Source organism: Nannobrachium achirus (assembly GCF_963921795.1).
Source record: "Nannobrachium achirus genome assembly, chromosome: 24".
Taxonomy (NCBI): Eukaryota; Metazoa; Chordata; class Actinopteri; order Myctophiformes; family Myctophidae; genus Nannobrachium; species Nannobrachium achirus.
This window is the reverse complement of record NC_137831.1, coordinates 19,933,381-19,955,293: the sequence shown is the minus strand read 5'-3', so window position 1 is coordinate 19,955,293 and position 21,913 is coordinate 19,933,381. Positions and strand designations below refer to the sequence as shown.

General features: G+C 42.5%; 1 protein-coding gene across 1 annotated transcript in view; it reads right to left on the bottom strand.

Annotated features, from left to right (window-relative positions):
• The window catches only part of zranb3 (zinc finger, RAN-binding domain containing 3), a 135,600-nt gene that overhangs the window by 112,894 nt on the left and 793 nt on the right, over nucleotides 1–21,913 (bottom strand). Inside the window, exons 2-3 of the mRNA XM_080720396.1 lie at nucleotides 19,569–19,804; nucleotides 739–757 (exon numbers count right to left, since the gene is read on the bottom strand). Of these exons, the coding sequence (XP_080576522.1) occupies nucleotides 739–757; nucleotides 19,569–19,792 (243 nt within the window). The 5' untranslated portion in view covers nucleotides 19,793–19,804. The remainder of the gene's footprint in view (nucleotides 1–738; nucleotides 758–19,568; nucleotides 19,805–21,913) is intronic.

The window sequence follows — 21,913 nt, the reverse complement described above, 5'->3', positions numbered from 1 at the left end:
ATGACAAGTGACAAGCCAGTGGGCCAATTACATGAGTTATATTTCGTCATTGTCGGGTGGAAACCTTGAATGTCCAAAACCATTTTAAAAATGATTTAAACTAGTGAAAACAGACGATCTGCAAGCACACAACGCCTCGCACCGCGAGGCGTTGTGTGCTTGTAGATCTGCTGTTTTCACTACTTTTGTGCGACGGCCTTATATGATGAAGCAGGGCTTTGCTTTGCGAAAAAATGTACAATTTTGAAACTTGGAGAAACAAGGTTTCTGCCCGACAGTGACGATCTACTTTGTTGACCGCCCAGCCCCCAAAATGGAACGAAGGCAGACATTTTATTTTAATTTTTTTCCTAATGGCCGGCCTGGACCAGCCAGGAATGAACCGGCCGTTCGGGAGTTGTCCCGCTTTTCCCAATGGCCAGCACGTCCCTGGTGGAGGGGGGGGGGGGGGGGGGGTGGAAAAACAACAACAACAAGTCAATCGCAACGGAGGCTCTGCAGTAAATTGCACATGACGGGTGAGCCGACGTGAGGCCCAAGAGTAATAAGGTCTCCGAATGACTCTGTTGTCAAAACTGATTAGGCATGTGGGAATGCTGTGTGAGGCTGACAAACTCATTCAGAATGCAATGCGGCTCCGCTCCGTCCGAGGTTCTTTGTTTTGTTTTGTTTTGTTTTTTTTTGTCGTTGAGGAAGAGGATAGTATTTCCTGGAACGGCGTTGGCGTCGTGTGCTCACCTCATCTGCAATCATACATCTGGAAGACATGAAGAACAAAACAAAGAAAAAGTTTGTGAGATGGATGCTGTAGATGATGAGGTCATTGTTCTGAAAAAGTTTGTCTGAGTGGAATACAATTAATGCCACTGACAAAACAATTTAAGCACATAACATACTGTATGAGATTCAGCGAGGCAGGCTGCATCACGTCTGCCCTGCCTTGGCTGGATAACGTTGTGCAACGATGACTGCAGGGGGATGATTTATTTATCACATACCTAGCTTTGAAGCCACACCTGAGGTCACAAGGGGGCAAGAGTGGGCTTTACTTTGCGCCCTCAGATGTATTTTCTACTAGACCTTTCTATTATACCTTATTATAGACAAATAGAAAATATATCCCTCCCCAAAAATATTGCCTGAGATAAAAGTGACGGTAATGCTTTTTTTGACATTTTTGTTATTGCGACCATCAGGTCGCAAGTTACTATGAAAAGCTCCAGCGGCTGTCTCTCCGTCTGTCCGTCACACGTCACGTCCCACTTTTGTCCCTACTCTTATCTCCGCCATTGTTTGCCCTATCGATGCCAAACTTTGCACACACACTCCTTGGATGGCAAACCACAACCTCAGCCCCTCATTTCTCACATGGCCCTCTTATAGCACCACCATCATGGCCAATTTTTGGACACTGTTCCTACAGATTTTTTTTTTGCAAAGCGGTACACAGTATCTCTAAAGTCATGTCATCTGTCCCATTTCCCATATTCCCTCCTGATTGCCTTCTAAAGTTTGTGTATGCAACGTGAGTCTTACTGGTCTGATCTGGGCAGAAACATACTGTTTGTTATTTCAGAACCATGGACAGATACATTTAAGCTATTTACATAGGTCCACACAGCACTGTCGCTAGTATTACATGGATCAGGACCAAGGACAGTTTCATTTAGACTATAACATAGGGTCACATCACTTTCATTTCAGCTTGGCTTGCCTTTCGTGGTTGCAAATAGAACATTCAGCGGCCATAATTCTATTCTGGAAATTACAGGAAAATGAATTTTGGTCAACAAGAGAGAGAGGGAGAGGGAGAGAGAGAGAGAGAGAGAGAGAGAGAGAGAGAGAGAGAGAGAGAGAGAGAGAGAGAGAGAGAGAGAGAAAGAGACCTTCATGGCCATGGCATGATAGAGGGAGAGAAAGAGACCTGCATGGCCATGGCATGAGCAGGAAGAAAGACAATATGATCTCATCTTTTTGTTTTTATTTAATGACAATGATGCAGTTGGCAATTGTTCTTTATATTTTAGAATTCCTCTCAGTGATTAGAATGTTATGTTAGAATGTTCATAGTTATATTATTTGGAATGTTATAGAGCTATGTTTTGTGAAATAAATGCATTATTTGATTTTGAAACAATAAGTGCATTGTTATTTAGCCTTTCAGAGAAACCTAGAGAGAGGGCGAGTGCCAAAGTCCGTCCGGCCGTCTGGAGACCTACCATCAGACCAATGTTAGGTGGTGACCTGAATTTGTCCCAAATATGACTACCGGTAATTGACTATTTAATTATGGCCATGACACATGGAAAACGTCGAGTCACACTTTTCCCCTACTCATATCATTTCTCACACGGCCCTCTTCTAGCGCCACCATGAGGCCGATTCTTGAAAGACACATTTTTTTACACTGCTCCTACAGATTTTGTCCTAAAATCACGCAAAGCGGTACACAGTATCCCTACAGTCATGTCATCAAAATGCATCTGTCCCATCTAGCGCCACCATCAGGCCGATTTTTAAAAAACACATTTTTGGACACTGCTCCTACCTCCTATCTAAAGTCATGTCATCAACATGGATCTGTCCCATTTCCCATATTTCCTCCTGACTGGCTACCATTGCCTTCTAAAGTTTGGGTGTGTGACCTGACGGTTGCTTATCTCCCGATTTAGGGAGTCTTACTGGTAATATGCCTGTCTGGGGATCGGATTTGACACAGAACTTCTCCAGTGTCCCAAAACCCTGTTCGGCTAAACTCTCCAAAGACCCCTCTGACAACGGCGACTTAAAGGGGCACTCCGCCACTTTTCAACCTATCTTCACTAATGTTCATGATAAAATATTAAAAAAAAATTCTACTCAGTTTGGGTCTCATAGGAGAGCTGTGGGTGGGTCAAATCCTTCTACCGGTGACATCATCAATGGGAAATGCAAGCTAATAGAAACTGCAGGCTTTCTATTCCTGAAAAAGTTGCAATGTTAAAGTGGAAGCCATTGTTCTCGTGATAATAAAAATCTAAATATTTTTTTTCAAAAATATTATTTAATTTTTTTTTGTCAAACGATGATGTCACCGGTAGAAGGATTTGACAGCTCTCCTATGAGACCCAGACTGAATAGAAAAGAATTGTGCTATTTTATTATGAACATTAGTGAGGACCTATTATATGAAGACAGGTTGAAAAGTTAAGTAAAAGTTTCAATACTGCAATGTAGAAATATTCTGTTACAAGTAAAAGTCCGGAATTCAAAATGTACTTTTGTGAACGTGTTCGCATCAAAATGTACTTAAAGTACCAAAGGTAAAAGTACAAGATGTTTGAAAATAGCAGATCTACAAGCTCACAGCGTGTCGTGTTGTGAGCTTGTAGATCGGCTATTTTCAAATAGCCTAGGTCTAAAATAGGGCTAAATTGGTTAACGTATGTTTTAAATTAGAATATTAAAATGTAATATCCGCAAAGTAACAAATAACTAAAGTTTTCAATATGTGTAGTAGAGTAAAAGTAAAAGTAACAGTATAGACAATTGAAAATACTCAACTAAAAAACAAAATACCTCAAAGTTGTACTTAAGTACAGTACCTAATGGTTACATTACACCACTGATAGAGCGGTTCCGAATCAGCCCAACGCAGACTCTCATTTTTCTTCCGACTACTTGCCGCGCCCTCCTCCGACCCTTCTCCCCACCCCACCCTCCCATCTCCGCCCCATTTCTCTCTTTCAGCTGAAGAGCATGATTAATGTGCACACCGACACCAGTGGTTCTTCTAATTGCCAGCACACCGGTTCAGTCAGCGCAATGCATACACATGCACAGGTGTGTGCGTGTGCAGGTAAAAAGGCACACACCACTAACACACGCATGCACACACGCACACACGCACTCACACATTCACTCAAAAAAACTCTAATATGGGGGGCGCCCACTGGCCTACTGGTCCAGGCGCATACCACTTAGGCATTGCCACATGGGCATGGATGCCTGGCGGCGTCGCCGGTTCGATTCCCGATCCGGACGATCTTTGCCTCGTGTCACTCCCCATCTCTGCCCACATTTCCTGTCAGTCTACTGTCCTATCAATAATGGCATAAAATCCCCAAAACAAATCTTAAAGAAACTAAAAACTAAAAAAAGAAAATATATATATATAAATAAGTAGGTTTGGATGCAGAGGCAGACACAAATACACACGCAAACACATATGGATATATATATATATATATATATATATATATATATATATATATATATATATATATATATAGAACCGAACCGAAAAATATAGAACAAAATGACCCTGTACCGAATAATACAATACAATACCACTCCACATCCACATTCCCCTGGAACCCCCTCAAGGACCCCTAGGGGTCTGCAGAGCCCACTTAGAGAACCACTACCCGATAGGTTGGGTACCGTATTGTTCAAAGTTAAAACAAAAAATACATAGTTATAAAAATACATTTATAAATTACATTTATAAAATACATTTCTGTTTATTTTTTGTATCGAAAAAGTATCGAACCGTGTCACCAAAATATCGAGCCGAACCATGAATTTTGTGAACCATTGCACCCCTAATATACTGTATATATATGCACATTACAGGCTCCCGCACACATAGACAAGCTTTTTACAAGTGTAGAGACACAAACACTTTACAGGCATGCGTGTACACGGACAGACACACATGCACGCTCAGACAGAAAGAGAGAGGGAGGCGGCTGGGGCAGGTGCTTGCCATTTCTCGAGGCATTAATCATCCTGCTTTAAATAACCTGAGTGTCGCATTGATGGCTGGAGACTGGGAGAATGCTGCAGCGCTGTTGCCTGACAACGGCACGGACCCCGTCTTCACATCGCTCTAATGTTATCTCCGAAGCCCACCGGCCCCAAAGTGTCAGGAAATGGGCTCTCCTACCCCCGGGTCGGCCATGACGGTTTGATGGTTTTGACCCCGGCGCGATGATCTATTTTCCTTTTTTCTTTTGCGTACCCTTTGCCGACTAATGGTTCCTTCACGCATTAGCTAACCCTGTGCCTTTTAGTTTTGCTCTAATTCTTGAATGAGCAGTGGTGTAAAGTAACTAAGTACAATTACTTAACTCATTGAGTGCCTATCCCGAATTAGTTCGGGATATATGATCGTATCACAGGGTGCCTATCCCGAACAAGTTCGGGATATTAAAAAAAAAAAAAAAAAAAAAAAAAAAAATTTTTTTTTTTTTTTTGAAAAAATTTTTTTTGAATTTTTTTTTTTTTTTTTGGGACCCCATCAAATCTGGTGAACATGATTTCAATCGCGATTTTGCATGTTCCACCCCCATACAACCCCATCTAACATACAGGGCAGCCATTTTTGTTTACATTACATGTAAAACATAAGGGCGATTATCTCAAGAATGCCTGAACGGATTTCCAATCGGATTTTTTTGTTTGAAAGCTGTGAACAAACTGCACAAATCCACTCTGGATTGCATTGGATTTTTCAGAGCTCATTCTTCTCTGTTTTTTCCCCATGCATGAGGTGTGCAAGGTTTAATCATGGCTAAGTTGACGAAAATAAGGCTTCTAAAATGCTTGGTAGCCAATAGCTAACTTCAAGCTAACTTCATCCTCTTCCTGTACATGCAGTCATGCACAAAGGAAAGTGTTCAGGCAAGTCATGGCTGCAGGGCTTCTGCATATACCAGCATATCTCTATGGGATTTTCTCTGGCCACTGGGCGCCCTCTAGTGGTGAAAGGGGTGGCACTAAATGAGTTAAGTACTGTACTTAAGTACATTTTTTAGTTATTTGTACTTTACTTGAGTATTTCCGATTTCCAATACTTTTACTTCTACTCCACTACATCTCGGAACCAAATATTGTACTTTTACTCCACTACATTTATTTGAAAACTTCAGTTAGTAGTTACTTTGCAGATATACATTATAATATTATAAAACATACATAAACCACTTTAGCCCTATTTTATACCAAGGCTATTTGAAAATAGCCGATCGACAAGCTCACAACGCATTGCGGTGCGACGCGTTGTGAGCTTGTAGATCTGCTATTTTCAAACATTTTGTACTTTTACTTTTGGTACTTTAAGTACATTTGGATACCAATACTTTTGTACTTTTACTCAAGTACATTTTTAATTCTGGACTTTTACTTGTAACGGAGTGATTCTACATTGCAGTATTGATACTTTTACTTTTAATTATAAATTGTGAGTACTTTTTCCACCACTGTGAATGAGTATGTATAGGGTACAATGGTCAATGTTCTAGTCATTTACGTGTTTTTGCATATTGTTCAGGCGTCGACATTAGAACCAGCCCGCTGGCCCTGATGTACTTTTTAGAGTGACAGGGCCACCAGAACTCACCAGGGACTTGCCCGTTTGGGCCAGTGAATTTAATGCCTTGAAAATAAAACAAGTAATAACGTTTATATCTAATTTCACATGTATTCCCTGTGGTACTGTTTTGTAATAATTTCTGTGAAATCGTCTCGTAATTACCGCTAAAATATAGCGTTGCGTGATCCCAATCAAAGACCGAGCAAGTTCAGCTGCAGTCAGTTCCTCGCTCCACTAGAGATCATGCTAGAGATGGGATTTATGGCACTTTAAGAATCAGAATCAGAAAGTACAATAGACAAGTTATGTTCTTGAAGTTGGGGAAAGGTCCGTGAAAGAAGACGCTATCGCCTGTCGCTGTGTGTCTAGTGAACGAGAGAGAGGGGCGGTCCTGTGTGTGTGTGTGTGTGTGTGTGTGTGTGTGTGTGTGTGTGTGTGTGTGTGTGTGTATCGAGGCTTTTCTATGCCACGAATGCATTGCATCGCATGCGTGCACGCATGCGATTTTATCTGTGTTGTACTGAACGCATGGACGTCTCCTGTAGTTATTCAATGGCATTTAATAGCTTACACGTAGGCGTCGCTGGCACGCGTATCTGTGTGTCTTCATTTAAGTGGCCAGGCGGGGTACACAGGGACGCGTTTAATTAGGCGTTTGTGGCGAACGCATGTGTTAACGCACGCATACATCTAATGGCCATGTGGCCATCATGCGTGAGACGACACGGTCAAATGCAGCGCCGCCATGAACTGTACGCGTGATTGACTTGTTGCTCTGCTCTGGAACGCACGTGTGAGATATGTGCCACCCATTTGATTCTCAGCGCTAAACCTGCGTGTGTGTGTGTAGACGTGTATATCAAATAAAACATCCAGACGTTCATGCGAGCATGCGTTGGTCTGTCTCCACTGTGGGCTGCATGCTCTCTGTGCTCCTTGGCTGACGTAGCAAATTTGCTTTATATAGGCCTATTTGAATTGGGATAAAATACAGACCCTCAAGGACCACCGGTGGTCCTTTGGTGAGTTGGTGGTCCTGGTGGTCCCCCCCCCCAAGGACCACCGTTGGCCAAGGACCACCGTTGGTCCTTGGGGGAAGTTCCAAGTGGTCCACAGCTAAATTATGGAGAGTTGTTAACCAAATGGATATTTTAAATCTTGAGAGTATAAAGTGAAACCAAATAGATTTCGTTTCATTTTCTGGAAACACCCCGCCATTCCGAATATATTATTTATTATTATTTGGGCGATGATGTGATGTTGAAATGTAACTTTCAGATCAGCGCATGCATGAGTCACGGCCTTGCGCCCTGCTGGTTGGGACTAATATATTAAGTAGAAGTGTGTTGTGTTTATGGACTAAAATAACAGATGCTGGTTATTTTATTTGTTTTGCCCATTTTTATATTTGCATTTTAACCAAATGTTTTAATCCTTGACTGATTGAGACTATACATATTTCGTTAATTTATTTATATTTATTTATTTATTTATTTATTTATTTATTTAACTGTTTTTGTTTTGTTTGGTGTTCCTAAGTTGAGCCCTTCGGAATGGCTGCCTTCTGGTTAAGTTGTCAGTTAAATTGCTTTATTTATTATTTGTTTAGTTCTGTTCAGTTATGTTGTGTTTAGACCTTTATTTCGTTATTTGTTTGTTTTGTTTAGTTGTTAACTTCAGCTCTGAGCAGCGGCCTGGCCTGCCGGGCTCAATTTGTCACGCACATGTCGGGCTTTGGGCTGGGTCGGGCTTGAGAAAAATAAATAAAGAAAAAATTTTGGAGCTAGCTATGTGTGTATGCATTGTGTCACATTCACAATATACACAACAAGTATTAGTCAGATCGGTTGCAGCCAGGCAAGCGTCTCTCTCTCTGTCATCTGCTCTGCGGTCTGAGCGCCCGAGCACAGCTGCTATTGACTGACTGAATGTGTGTCATGAAGAATGAAAAAGATCTCCTTGACCGGTGGGGTGTCAGGCATAATCGCCTATAACATTTTCGCCAGGTCTTTTCGCGGGGCACTTTTGCCGTGGAGGAGAGTGTTTTCACCTAACCTATCTGGCCGTTTCACCGCCGTTGAAGAGCCATTTCACCTATGCTCAATTCTGCTGTCAGACTGTCCATGTTTGCCTCACCTGTCTGCTGTCGGTGACCATTACACTATCCTATGCACTCCATAGAAATCAAAGTAATACAGATTAGAGCTATTGGAATCAGGTGCCCCCCCCCTCTCTCTCTCTCTCTCTCTCTCTCTCTCTCTCTCTCTCTCTCTCGCTCTCTCTCTCTCTCTCTCTCTCTCTCTCTCTCTCTCTCTCTCTCGCTCTCTCTCTCTGCCTAAAGCACGATGTTATTTCTCTCTGATGCGTCCTCTCTTTGAGGCGCATGCAGCGCACAGACAGGGCAGCTCAGAGCGCCAGTGGCGTCAGTTCAGAAAAAGCTAAGGTATGGCAACATGACTGGTACCAGTCATGTTGCCATACCTTAGCAACAGGCACGATGAAAAGTACATTTTATTATGTCCCCCTGTAGCCAAGCAATGGCAGCTTGCCATACCCAATTGACGCCTCTGCAGAGCGCACGACCACTAAAGACAGAACAAATGCTGGGCTCGCAGTTTGATAAAAGCTAATGAATGCCGTTTTACCCACCTGTAGTCCTACTGTCCCTGTCAGTCACAGTTTATTTAGTGTCGGCGCTCCTTCGCTTAAGCCTATATCAATCCAAAATCCATTTTGCCTGGTTTTAACGAGGCAATGATGACACACTCTGTCTGTGTGTCAGTCAGACAGACAGACAGACAGACAGACAGACAGACAGACAGACAGACAGACAGACAGACAGACATAATTTGGCACAGAGCAGAGGAGAGCGCTGAGCGCGCACCACCAGAACCAGACACAGAACGTCTATGCTTGCGGGGTTGATCTGCGCGCATCCCTCCAGAACAATTTTGCTGCATATCCTATCTATATTTTACAAACCTTCTTCACCACAATGCATAGCAGCAGTAGGCCTATGATAATATTCAAAATCAAATGCTATGATGTAGGCCTATATCGGGACATCATGACTCATGACCTACATGCGCAGTGCACGTATCAATTAATTAATTATTATTTGGACGCACCTGATTCCAAAGCTCTAATCTGTATGTCTACGCTCAATTCTGCTGTCAGACTGTCCATGTTTGCATATTATCCCTTTGTCATTTAAATATTATATTGATTGTGACAGGTGTTACCTGTCAAACGGTGACCATTACACACGGCCTCCCGGCGCGGCCTTGCGCCCAGCGCTGGATTTTTGGGACTATTAAACTGAACGAATAAGTGTTGATTCATACAAAGAAAAGTGCTGTGTTACGGACTAAAATAACAAATGCTGTTTATTTTATTTGTTTAGCCTATTTATATACTTTAATTTAACCAGGGAATGGGAATGTTTCGTTGCTTGACTGATTAAGGCTATTCATTCTAATATTTTATACACATACTTAACTTGAGATTGTTTATTTTAATTGCACAAATGTCGCACAACGCAAACTCAAAGGATTGTTCATTGTTAAATTGTCCTCGGGAGTCGGGACCTGTTTCACAATTGAATCGCGATTGAAGGGATTAGGCCTACGTTTTTATTTGTTTGTTTGTTTGTTTGAGGCTGTAGGCCCTGGCCCACCTCCTCTGTTACTACTGTATTGAAGACTTTATTATTTAGAAGTTTACATAGGAAAAGAAAATGTACAGTTTCATACAATATGCCTGCCTGACTGGCGAGAGCGCAGGCTCCACTTGAATGTTTAATTGTTCTTACAGTAAAAAAAATGATTTGGGAATTGTCACAATTATAGCAAATTGTATACATTTATATCCCCATTTGCTCCAAGCTGTTTTTTTTTTTTAAATAAAGACAGTTGGAAAGGGGTATCATGTCTCTGTTCTTCACCAATATTTAAAATGTAATGAAAACAAAAGGCCGCCGCTACACGCACTCTGCAATTAAGCTTGTTTAGAAAAATGTCGGTCTTCGGGCCGGGCCGGTCTCCAATTGTCAATTATGTATCGGGCTTTGGGCCCGGCCCGGGCATGCGCTCAGCGGAGAGGCACCCCCTTGCCTTAGTAGTATAGTAGTAATAAGGGTAATAATAATAATAATCTATCTATCTATCTATCTATCTATCTATCTATCTATCTATCTATCTATCTATCTATATCTATCTGGTGTCACGCTGTTCATGACTATCGCAGGACGGGCGTTAGACCGTTAGTTCCAACGGCAATCAAAACGACACTTCGAGGTTAAATCCCCCTCCAGACCGTCCGCTCTCATTAGATTTCTGACCATTCTGGCCGCCTCCTCCCCTCATTGATTTAATTTCTGATCACCCCTCCCTCCATCGCACATAGTGTATTATTTGTGAGGAGTTGCTCACATTTAGATGAAAGGAAAGTGCTTCTGGAGTAACTTGTATATCATAAGGCATGTTTTCACTACAGTTCCGGAATTTTTCCTGCAAAATAATTAGCATAATCATTTTCAACTTGCCGGGAGTTTTGTTTTTTGGGTGTTTTCACATGAGCAAAAATGCTGGCATCGCCATAAAATACATCGTTTTCACTACTAAACCATCACGGAATGAAAATCTGTGTTGCCAGACTTTGCGAGAGAAATAAGCAACCAGGTGTACGAAAATAAGCCCCAAAAAGTGATATTATCTAGGCCACAAAAGCAATTTAAAACTATAAGCATCGCCACATCAGCTACTTGACAATTACCGATCTAAAAGATCACAACAAATAAAAAGCAGCCAGAAACGATCAATACATACGCAACTTTACGGAAATCAAGACCATAGTCGCTTATAATTAGCAAACATGGCAACCAGTGCTTACCACACCGTCTGCGTCTGGACGCTTGGTCGCTTGCTAAAGCAGCAGCGAGTCACGTCTGTTCGTCTCTCCTTTTCTCTCTCACCAATGGATTTAACAAGTTACAAGAAATATTCTTCATGAAACAACACATGTGAACCTTATGTGTGTCACATAAGGTTCAGAAAGGATCGCTTATGCAACGTGTTGCACATGTGGGATTGTGGGCTTGTTTTTTTTTTCTTCACGCGTCACCGATGGATGTTGGTCATCCACTCGCTCGCTGCTCAGTAAAACACTTTACGACGAGAAACTATTAACTAATGATGCCGCTCTTTGAGTTGGTAGCTTCCAACTTTCATCACAGCATAGGCCAAATGAGCGCATTGTGTCTCACTCAGACAAAAAATAGGCTATAGCACCGTAAAAAAAGTTGGTAAAGATTCCAGCTTTTATCACATTACGAGCGCATCGCGCTCCTGTCTCCAGAGCGGACTTGTATCAAAACCCACACAGCTTAATTACAAATAGGCTATAGAATAATTTTGAACCATGCATTGATCTAGCATTAAGCTTGCATTTCTCGACGTCTGTCTTCTGTGTTTGGCTGGCTTACATAACATTCGAATGCAATATGGATTCTGAAGCTTTCAATCCCAATTACAATGCTTTAACTGTTAATATTGGCTCCTTGCGTGCACCTGCTTGTCCGAAAAAAGTAAAAATCACGGTATGCCGTTTTCACTGTGGGGATATTTCTATTCTGCCGGGACTTTAGGCAAAAATTACTAGGTATTTTCCCGTCACGTTTGGGACACCAAAACTCACGGAAGACAAAATAAGTGGCCGTTTTCACATGGCGTGAATTTCAAAATTGCCGTCATTTTGGAAAAAACTTCCAGAAGTTTGACTCAGTGAAAACGGGGCTATATATAGGCTATAGGCTAATATAATATAGGCCGATGTGTGGGTCTCTCGCCCTAGCTCGCGCGCGCTGCTCTCTGTGCCAAATCATGTCCAAATGGAGACGCTTTTGCGCAGCGAGTGAGCCAGCGGAGGGCAAGACGAGGGGCAGAGAGAGAGAGAGAGAGAGAGAGGGAGAGAGAGAGAGAGAGAGAGAGAGAGAGACGTTGTCCTCTTCGTAGATATTCATATCTTGCTAAAGTATTTTCTGTCTGGTTTATTGCTGGTAGATTTTGCGAGACTCTCCCGCCGCCGCTGGTTTTATTTTTTGATTGCCCGTTTACGAACGTTGACCGCTGATAAATAGGCTAATGCGGCGCTTGCGGGGGTCCTGCGGTTACACACAGGGAGATGGAGGAGGCATTATTATGCAGCTTGGATACATTCATGTCCCTGGACAGACGTGCACGGACGATTCCTTGTTTCGGATGACAAAGTGCAGTGCGAGTGCAAACGTATCAATTAAATATGCAAGAATGTGGCAACTTCACCCCTCCCATTCGCACGACTAAACCGAATTATATTATGAGAATGTGGCCTCACCATTTAGGCCTACTGCTAATCTGCATAGATTCTCTGCCATTCCGCCATTTTTTTTGTACCATGCATGTTCCAAGCTCCTCCATGCTCCGGTTTAGATAACTACTGTACAACTCATTTGCCCTTCGCAATAGGGCCAGGTCTGTCTGTCTGTCTGTCTGTCTGTCTGTCTGTCTGTCTGTCACGCAGCAATGCATGCTCAGCGGAGAGGCACCCCCTTGCCTAGTCAGAAAGCCTGGTGTGCGAGGTTACCTAGTTAGTAGTATAGTAATAAGGGTAATAATAACCCCTCCCCCTCTCTCTCTTTCCTTTAGTTGTCTTGTTATAGGCATATAGGCATAAAACGTACGGCTAAAGTGGATCAATGGATGTTTTATAATATAATAGGCCTAATCATATCTTCAAATACCTCAACATTTTACTTGAGTATACAGTATAAGTAAATCTACTTAGTTACTTTGCCCCACTGCGCCCAGTGAGAGCAGAGAGAGAGAGAGAGAGAGAGAGAGAGAGAGAGAGAGAGAGAGAGAGAGAGAGAGAGAGAGAGAAGAGAGAAAGAGAAGAGACAGAGTGTACAACGTTATGGACATTTATAACTCAAATGATCAGATATGATTGATGATTCTCTGCACGCAAACACCATCGCAGGACAGAGAAAAATTAGGCGATAATTACAGGCTACAGCTGGGCTGGGGGGAAAAAACAGCCTCGCCAAATGGACCCGTACGGTTCCATTTGGTTTACGTAGGCCTATGATTTGGTCTTACGTGTCATTAAACCTTAATATGCAAATATACAACCTTTGTTTTGTTTTATTAATGTTATGATGGCGCAAGGAAGGCTGACTTTTCTCAGTTGCCTTAATTCAACGAGTCACCACCACATCAATTTCTGTATCAGAAAGTCTTGTAGGCTATAATATCCACGTGGTTCCACTGAGTTCGGGTCCCTTTTTTATAATCGTCAACTGTTCTGGTTTGGTTCAGATTACCACGGAATCCGCACGGTTCTGTATAACAGTAAACCCCAGAGGCGTCAATTGGGTATGGCAAGCTATGGCAGCTGCCATACCTTGCAGGCTACAGTGGGAAATAATAAAATGTACTTTTCATCATGTCTGTTGCTAAGGTATGGCAACATGACTGGTGTCTTGCACGCACGTGAGGGCGCGCGTGCAAGACACCAGTCATGTTGCCATACCTTAGCTTTTGCTGAACTGACGCCACTGGTAAACCCCGACTCCAGGGTCAGCGAACAAGACAGCGCTGATTTGGGACAAGCGCTAGAGCTGCAGGCAGCTAGCCGTATGGCCGTGTTGCGTATCTATAGCAGATATACAAGCTCATAGCGTGGTGAATTGCGTGAGCTTGTAGCTCTGATATTTTCAACGCGCGTCACCATCGTACGACGAATAGGCTGATTTTTAACAGCACACAGCACAGAAGAAGCAGCCCGCAGCACGCTCACCCTTCGGGATTTAAACCACGCTGACAGATCATGATACAAAAATTATGATTTGTTTTAATGGTTGTAGCCTACTACTTTAACCAAATAATAATAAGAATAATAGGCTTAAATCTGATAAAATAGCCCAAAGGGTGCCACATGATAAAATAGCCTATATAAGGGAGACATTTTCCCAGCCGGTCACAGTGTCCGGTGCCGGTGGACTTTATAATTACCGGCCAATTAAACATTTTAACGGTCAATGGCACAACGTATGCTTCGCCAATATCTTTATATATACAGACAGACAGACAGACATAGAGAGAGGGGGGGGGAGAGAGAGAGAGAGAGAGAGAGAGAGAGAGAGAGAGAGAGATGTTCATGAATCATGGAGACTTGTAGAGGATTGATTGAATAGCCATTAGACACCTGGCACCCCCTCAAGAACCACTGGGGGGCCCCGGACCACTGGTTGAAATCCACTGTCAGTAAGAAAGTAATGACGTGCTGCCGTGCATATCACCGAAAAAAAAAAGAAAAAGTAGGCCTATACCTCTGCCCTCATGAAAGTCAGGCAAGACTGACGTTAACCTTTATTTTATTTAGAACATAAGATGAAACCAAATGGACCCTTGTGTTCATGAATGAGTTAGAGCTTAAAATGAATAGGCTACAATGAAACCATAAGAATCACTGTACATTTACAGACATTTTTTATTTATTTATTTTTTTACAAGACGCGTCACGCGTACCTCCGTGGCTGCATGGCATCGTTACAGGACACGGGACGCGTACCATCGCAGAGCAATCGTGTGCACCACGAGTGCCACTGGAGCAGAACTAACGCATGCATGCACGCACGCATATGTAAACAAAAAGCCATGCTGCACCCGTGCGTCGCTGCGCTGAAGAGGCACGGATCGCGCTTCATAGTGTGTGTGTGTGTGTGTGTGTGTGTGTGTGTGTGTGTGTGTGTGTGTGTGTGTGTGCGCGCGCGTGCGCGCGGAACGCATTCGGCAAATTAGTTTATTTTAACTGTTGTAAATATTTAGAATCAACGTGTACTATTGAGAATAATATATCAAATGAGAAGATGAGAATGGAGTGTGTCAGAGATGGATGGATGAGGGACATCCATCCATCAGGGATAGCATGTAACACAACAGTGGGCACTAAGGAAGGAAGAGTGGGCACTTGATGTCAAATTTGGCAATTATTGTTCTACATATTAAAAAGTCAAATATATAGGCATACATGATTAGAACATGATTGAACATTCCACAATTAAGGTCTAATATTTCTATAATTGCTGTCCTATCTTCTGTATAACTGACTAGCTGGAGCAGGAATGTATACACAGTTTATAAATATGATGCAATTATGCCAGCATAAAACCTTAGCATTTGATCAAGAATATCATAGATGTATTTTATTTAAATTTTTATATCATCTATAAAATACAGCTTTGATAGCCTTGATCCTAGGCTAATTAACCCCAAATTAGGAGATCCTGGGAAGGCAGACAGACAGCTGTCAATCTGGGCTGGGGCCCTCACCAGTAACAGGCTACAGCTGGTGTTAGGAGTAAGTAGGCCTATTTTTATGTGGGATGATATTTTGAATGGCAAAAGGGACAGGACAGTACAGTTCACTGATACAAATTCAGCTGAAAGGATTTAAACCACAGAAAGCTCAATGGCTTGTTTGGCATTGGGGTCCTATGTACTCAATTCATAAAAAAAAAGAAAAAGAAAAAAAAAAGATGCTGGTATCGAGGATGAACGAGGACACAAGTTTTGCGTGCACACGCGTGTCAGGGCCAGTGATCATCAAAATCTACTGGCCCTGAGGGCCAGTAGTAAATTTCCCTTAATGTCTACCCCTGTTGTTGTTTTTTTGTTTTGTACTATTGTTGTAATCTCGGCACTGCTGAAAAAGAGGGTCCAGCCCTCAGTCTGTTCTCCGAGAATTAAATAAAGGTTGAAATGAAATGGAAAAAAAGGCGAAGAGAAGGAAAACATGAAAAGGTTATATACTGCTCAAACATAATAAAAAAAAATATGCGTATAGAGCGGACATAATTCATAGCAACATAACTTCCATGTCGAACACACAGGAAGAAGAAATAATCAATTCATTGGGACCTTTGTCTGCAGATGCGTTGGGTGTACTTAAGAATATCTCATGACAGGCTATGGTTATTGTGATCACAGCTTAGTGGGGTGACAACCCCCTTGGGTGTGATATGATGACAATATGCCATGGCCTGGAGTAAGTTATTGCTTTAAGAAAACCGTTACCAAATATGGCAACATGAACATTATAGACACATACCTATTAAAACCCTCTTCTTTGTAATAACTATTTAATTAAAAGAATATTTTTCTGCAAGAAAGTAGGCCCCGGCTGCCTGCACAAACAAGGCAGTTGCTATGCAACGTTTACATTTAGATTTTTCCTTCAATCTCATTATTATCATCTTCCTTTAGTTTTAACCGCTTTAGACATAATACTTTGTTGTATGTCAAATAGCTAAAATAATCAATCTACAAGACCACAACACATCGCATCAGGGAATGTTGTGATCTTGTAGAGATCTGCTATTTTACAGAATGTTCCCAGAATAGAGACGCTGGCAGCAAGGGTACATGTGCTTATATTAAGGGGGATCTTTTCCTGGTAACATGTATTGCTCTATCCACTCCTACATAGTTAAATCTCCACCGAGGTCGAAGTTCACCTTAAATGTCATTTTTGTGGATTTCATTTTCACCTATGGTTTGTGTAATGTTGTTTTCTCCTCTGCCACCACCGTACAAAGACATTCATAGCTGGTATATTACTGTATACCGTATGTCTGATTATAACCCATCTAGTGTATTCTTTTATATCTACAGTATGTGCTCAACATTTCCTTTAATTCTTTTTTATCTCTGGGAAATAATTCTGTTATAACTACTAATGATATACAGTATATTATGGTGTATATAAAAATGCTCAAGGGCTAGACACTGCACAGGAGACCATTGTATTCTCACCTCATAATCAAGAAATGTTGTTACATGCGCGCAACTTATGTATGACAACGTGTGTGCTAATTGTGTGTGTGTGTGTGTGTGTGTGTGTGTGTGTGTGTGTGTGTGTGTGTGTGTGTGTGTGTGTGTGTGTGTGTGTGTGTGTGAGTGAGTGAGTGAGTGAGTGCGTGTGCAACCTGACTTGGGGACAATATCTGTCTATCTGAAATAGAGATCTGGCAATTTCACCATTATGGTGAAGGAATACAACAACAACAACAACATCACCAGTCCACTTATCGATCTGCTTCCGTTCTCGGATCAGTGAAGCTGAAGTCATTGAATGAGAGCTCCAACAGCCACTTGCGATAACATTTTTTTTCTGGGGCAGATCAGGTGCAGGCTGATTCTAGGTTACTTCAAGTCGCTGTCTGGCATTCAGGCCAAACACAACAGCAAACTCATTTAACGGGGGGGGGGGGGAGTTGCTGAAAAAGGCTTGTTGAATGGATGCACATTAACAATGGCCGGGTTTCCCAAAGCAATTTTAGCCCCTCGTAAGCCCAACGTAGCTCACGTATGGTCGTAGAGACCAAGCCCCGATCGTCATGTTCCTGTGTTCATAATGGTTTCGGGCAGAGCGACTTAATGAAAATTCTACATCTGACGCAGACTCAATGACCTGTTCTGACATCCTACAAGACTCTATGTAAAAGTCCATATATGGGTATTCCCCAGATTCCCTTTTATGCCCATATTTAATATACATCAATGGCCAGATGGCCAAGACATGGCCCATATCTGTGTGGCTGGTTCAGATAGGGATCTCTATTTATAGGCATAAAATATATTGTATGTTGTGATGTCATGGGAACCACTCTAACAGAATCCCTTTTATACCCATATTAAGAGATCCCTGATGTCATCAATATTAAGGCCATATCTAACAGGACTTCATATGGGAATGCCCATATATGGAGGAAGACAGCCCATATCTGTGTGTCTGGTTCAGACAAGGATCTCCATGTATGGGCATAAAAGGGATGTACGATATACAGTACATGGATCTCCATATATGGGTACCAGGCAAGGGGTCTCCATATAACTGGTCCGATATTTATCACTGGCCAGATGGCCAAGAATGTCCCTGAGGCGTCTTGTAAAATATAATGTATACAATTGGTACGGTTGTATTTAGTCTCCCTGCTCCTCTATTGAGACATTTAGATAGTGTCAAAGGTCATATCTCACCTAAACATAGGATCTGACATGGTCACACGAAATTCAATGTATCCGGAGCAAGCAGGTCGGCTCTATTAGCTCAGTGGTAAAACATTCAGCTGGACAGGATTCAAATCCGGGGTAGAAGAGGAAACGTTAAGCCTCTATCAGAGTCCGCATTGTGGTTTCCTATCTATCACCTAGACTTTGTTATGTATTTTTAGGTGATAGCTAGAAAACTAGACCGCGGTGAAGTGAATAGCTCTTCACCCTGGACTCTGATAGAGGCTTTACACAGTGCTGCTTTAAGGATGAAAATACCATTACATTTGAGAAACAGACAGCCTGCACTTTAACCTTGTGTCCGCAGTGTCCAGTCCCGTGTCCATCGTTTCCCATCCAAAGTTTAAAAGCCTGTGGAGCCCAAACATTAGACCAGTGTGTCGTGTCACTGGCCAAGTACTTATGGAGCTCTCCGCACTTATAACACCACTGCTGTGCATCCTCCAGGGAGAGCCTCCACCGAGTGTCGCGACTGCTCTTACTGTCACATCAATACCTTCATCCAATTGAGCAGGCGGGCCGGCCACACACACACACACAGTACAGCGAGAGCCAATTGACATCTTGACCCGTCCACGTAACGGAGCACTACCTCCCGGTGTTCGTGGATCGATATGGCCGCTCCATCACAGACGCCGCCGCTCAGATTGCCTCCCCGGCCTGCGCGACCTTCCTGAGGACCGCGGCTTACATCGATTGGTCGGAGACGTGGAAATTAACAAGTCTGGCCCCTCCCTGCTGCTAGCACTCGGACGACTTAAGACACCGCTTAAAGGCTACTGAGAAAGTTCAAAAGGGGCTGTTAATTGTTTTATGATATGGGATTTATTTGACCTTCCAATTTGTTGATGCATCCGTGATTGGAAATGTCGATGTTTTTTGCAGCTTCAAGGACCCACTGTGAGTAAAGCAGGTTTGTACCTACTTCCGTGTTTGCAAAGTAACATTAAGGATGTAGAAAAGTAAATAAAATACATGTTGTCGATTAATAAATAACCTCAGACAGTACAATGTACAATCTCTAGCCCAAAATAAAGTAAGTGAATATGCAGATGATCCAAGAAGTGGGGTGACAGTGTTCCAACAGAGACATAGCTTACCTTCCATTCTTCGATAAGGCAAATTCAACTCCTTCCTTCTGGAAAGGCATCAGGCGCTGCAGCAACTTAGGGGGGAGAGCTGTCAAGGGTGGAGAGCTCTTCAGTGGAAGGGGAGACGTCTTTGGAGACAACCATTGTGTTTTGCAGGGGGAGCTCTGTGGGCTTTTAGACTTTTCTAGCTTTTTTTCTAACTCTTTTTTCTTGAAGCGCTTGCCTTGAATCATTGCGGAAGTGTTCTGTGTTTTGAGATAGGAGAGGGGAGGGAGGGGGAGGGGGAGAGAGAGAGAGAGAGAGAGAGAGAGAGAGAGAGAGAGAGAGAGAGAGAGGGAGAGAGAGAGAGAGAGATTATTATTACCACTGACATAATTTAAAGCAGTGCATTGTACGTTGGCTAAGTTCATTATTTGTCAACATTAATCACTACTGGATGCAGTGGCTAATGAATAACAGTGTCACCTTGCATACCAAATTCTGTGAACTTAACATAATTTGACTCCATCCCTGCTGTGATGCAATGGAGGTGTACCACCAGTGTCATATATTATATGTATTGCTTGTCGTAATTCATATCCATATGGGCTTTAGTTAAACACACACTGCTACCGGAAATACTGTGCCTTTTCTACTTAATTAGTTCTCCATGGGCCCTGGACATCTGTGTGAAATCACAGATAAATGTAGGTACTGCATTCACTTTTCCCCGCTGGTTTTAGTCTGACTCAGATTTCTACCTTTTGGGGTAATTATATTCACATTCATATCGTAGGTACAATACTGCATCTTATCGCACTTGACAGCCCACAATAACCAGTGGTGGAAAGCATGTACTTAAAAAAAAGAAAAGAAAAGTAGGATACTTTTTGATACTTCACAGTTCTTCTCCACTACAGTACATCTCAGCAGAGGTGTATCAAGCAATGGGCAAAAGGGGCTATTGCCTGTCCGCTTTGAACCTTTGCCCACACCCGGCCCACACCTCTTTCTTGGGCTAGTGGGAATGGGCGTGCAAAGTTTCACTGCAATTCGACACTGCGCTCATGATAATATGAGGCATTTTCTATTGACATGCAGGTATGCTACCTAACAGCACATAAAGTCATTCAAATCACCCACACATTAAAATGATGAACAATCATGCATTGCTAATTGAGCCAATAATATGACGTGAAATGAGCTATTTTGCATAACGAATAGTTTAAGTTCGTGAATACTTTTGTACCTCAAGTAACCAGGGGTGAGATGCCGTGGGCTCGGTTGGGCTTGGCGAGCCCAGACTTATTTAGCTGCACGCGCGCGCGCCCCGCCGCCTCACGTGCAAGCACACGCACGTCACGAATTTAGAGGGGCACCACTTCTAAAATCCATATCACACCACTGCAATAGCCATAAATCATAACACCTGTAGAGGTCGCTAATATTCGGACGTTACGTCTCTACAGGAGTTATAAGGGAGAGTCAGGACACTCTTGATGGTTGAGCCCCCAACGTCCATATTCGGCTCAAAACATGTACAAATCAATAAGGTGCTCACTGCATCGTCAAAACAGCTTTCTATCTACCAATGAGCCCACTCATCGGCATGTGTTGGTCCACGTTTCCAATAAATTAATGTTTACTCAAACTTCTCAGAGACTTGCGTTTGTTTGAGAAAACATTAATTTATTGGAAACATGTGGACCAACACATGCCGACGAGTGGGCTCATCATCGGTAGATAGAAAGCTGTTTCGACGATGCAGTGAGCAACTTATTGATTTGTACATGTTTTGAGCCGAATATGGACGTTGGGGGCTCAACCATCAAGAGCGTTCTGACTCTCCCTTATAACTCCTGTAGAGACGTAACGTCTGAATATTAGCGACCTCTACAGGTGTTATAATTTATGGCTACCGCTGCAAGTAACATTCTGAATGACAACTGAGAAACCGGACAAGGACAACTTCCATGATCAAATCCGCCAAAAAACCCTACATTGACAACAAAGTCGAGGAAAACACACACAAACCAGTGAGCTATGGAAGCTATTTAAGCCCAACTAGGTTGCAGCTCTAAACTGAAAACCCTATTCCACAAATCAAAAAGCAGTCGCTTTCTACACAGACAAAGTTGATGTAGCTTGTCTTAAAACCTACTTTACCACCATAGCCACATCGCTGGTCGAAAAATTACAAGTTCCATCTGGGCTATTTGGTGTAGAGCACGTCAGAAAATACTACAGAAATCTAGTGGTACGCAAAGGTCATTTTAAACTTGCCACGTGACAAATGATGAAGTGCCCTACAACAAAACAAAAGCCACTGGCCACAACAAAATTCTCCCCAAATGTCTCAGACTCAGCCGTCTCCA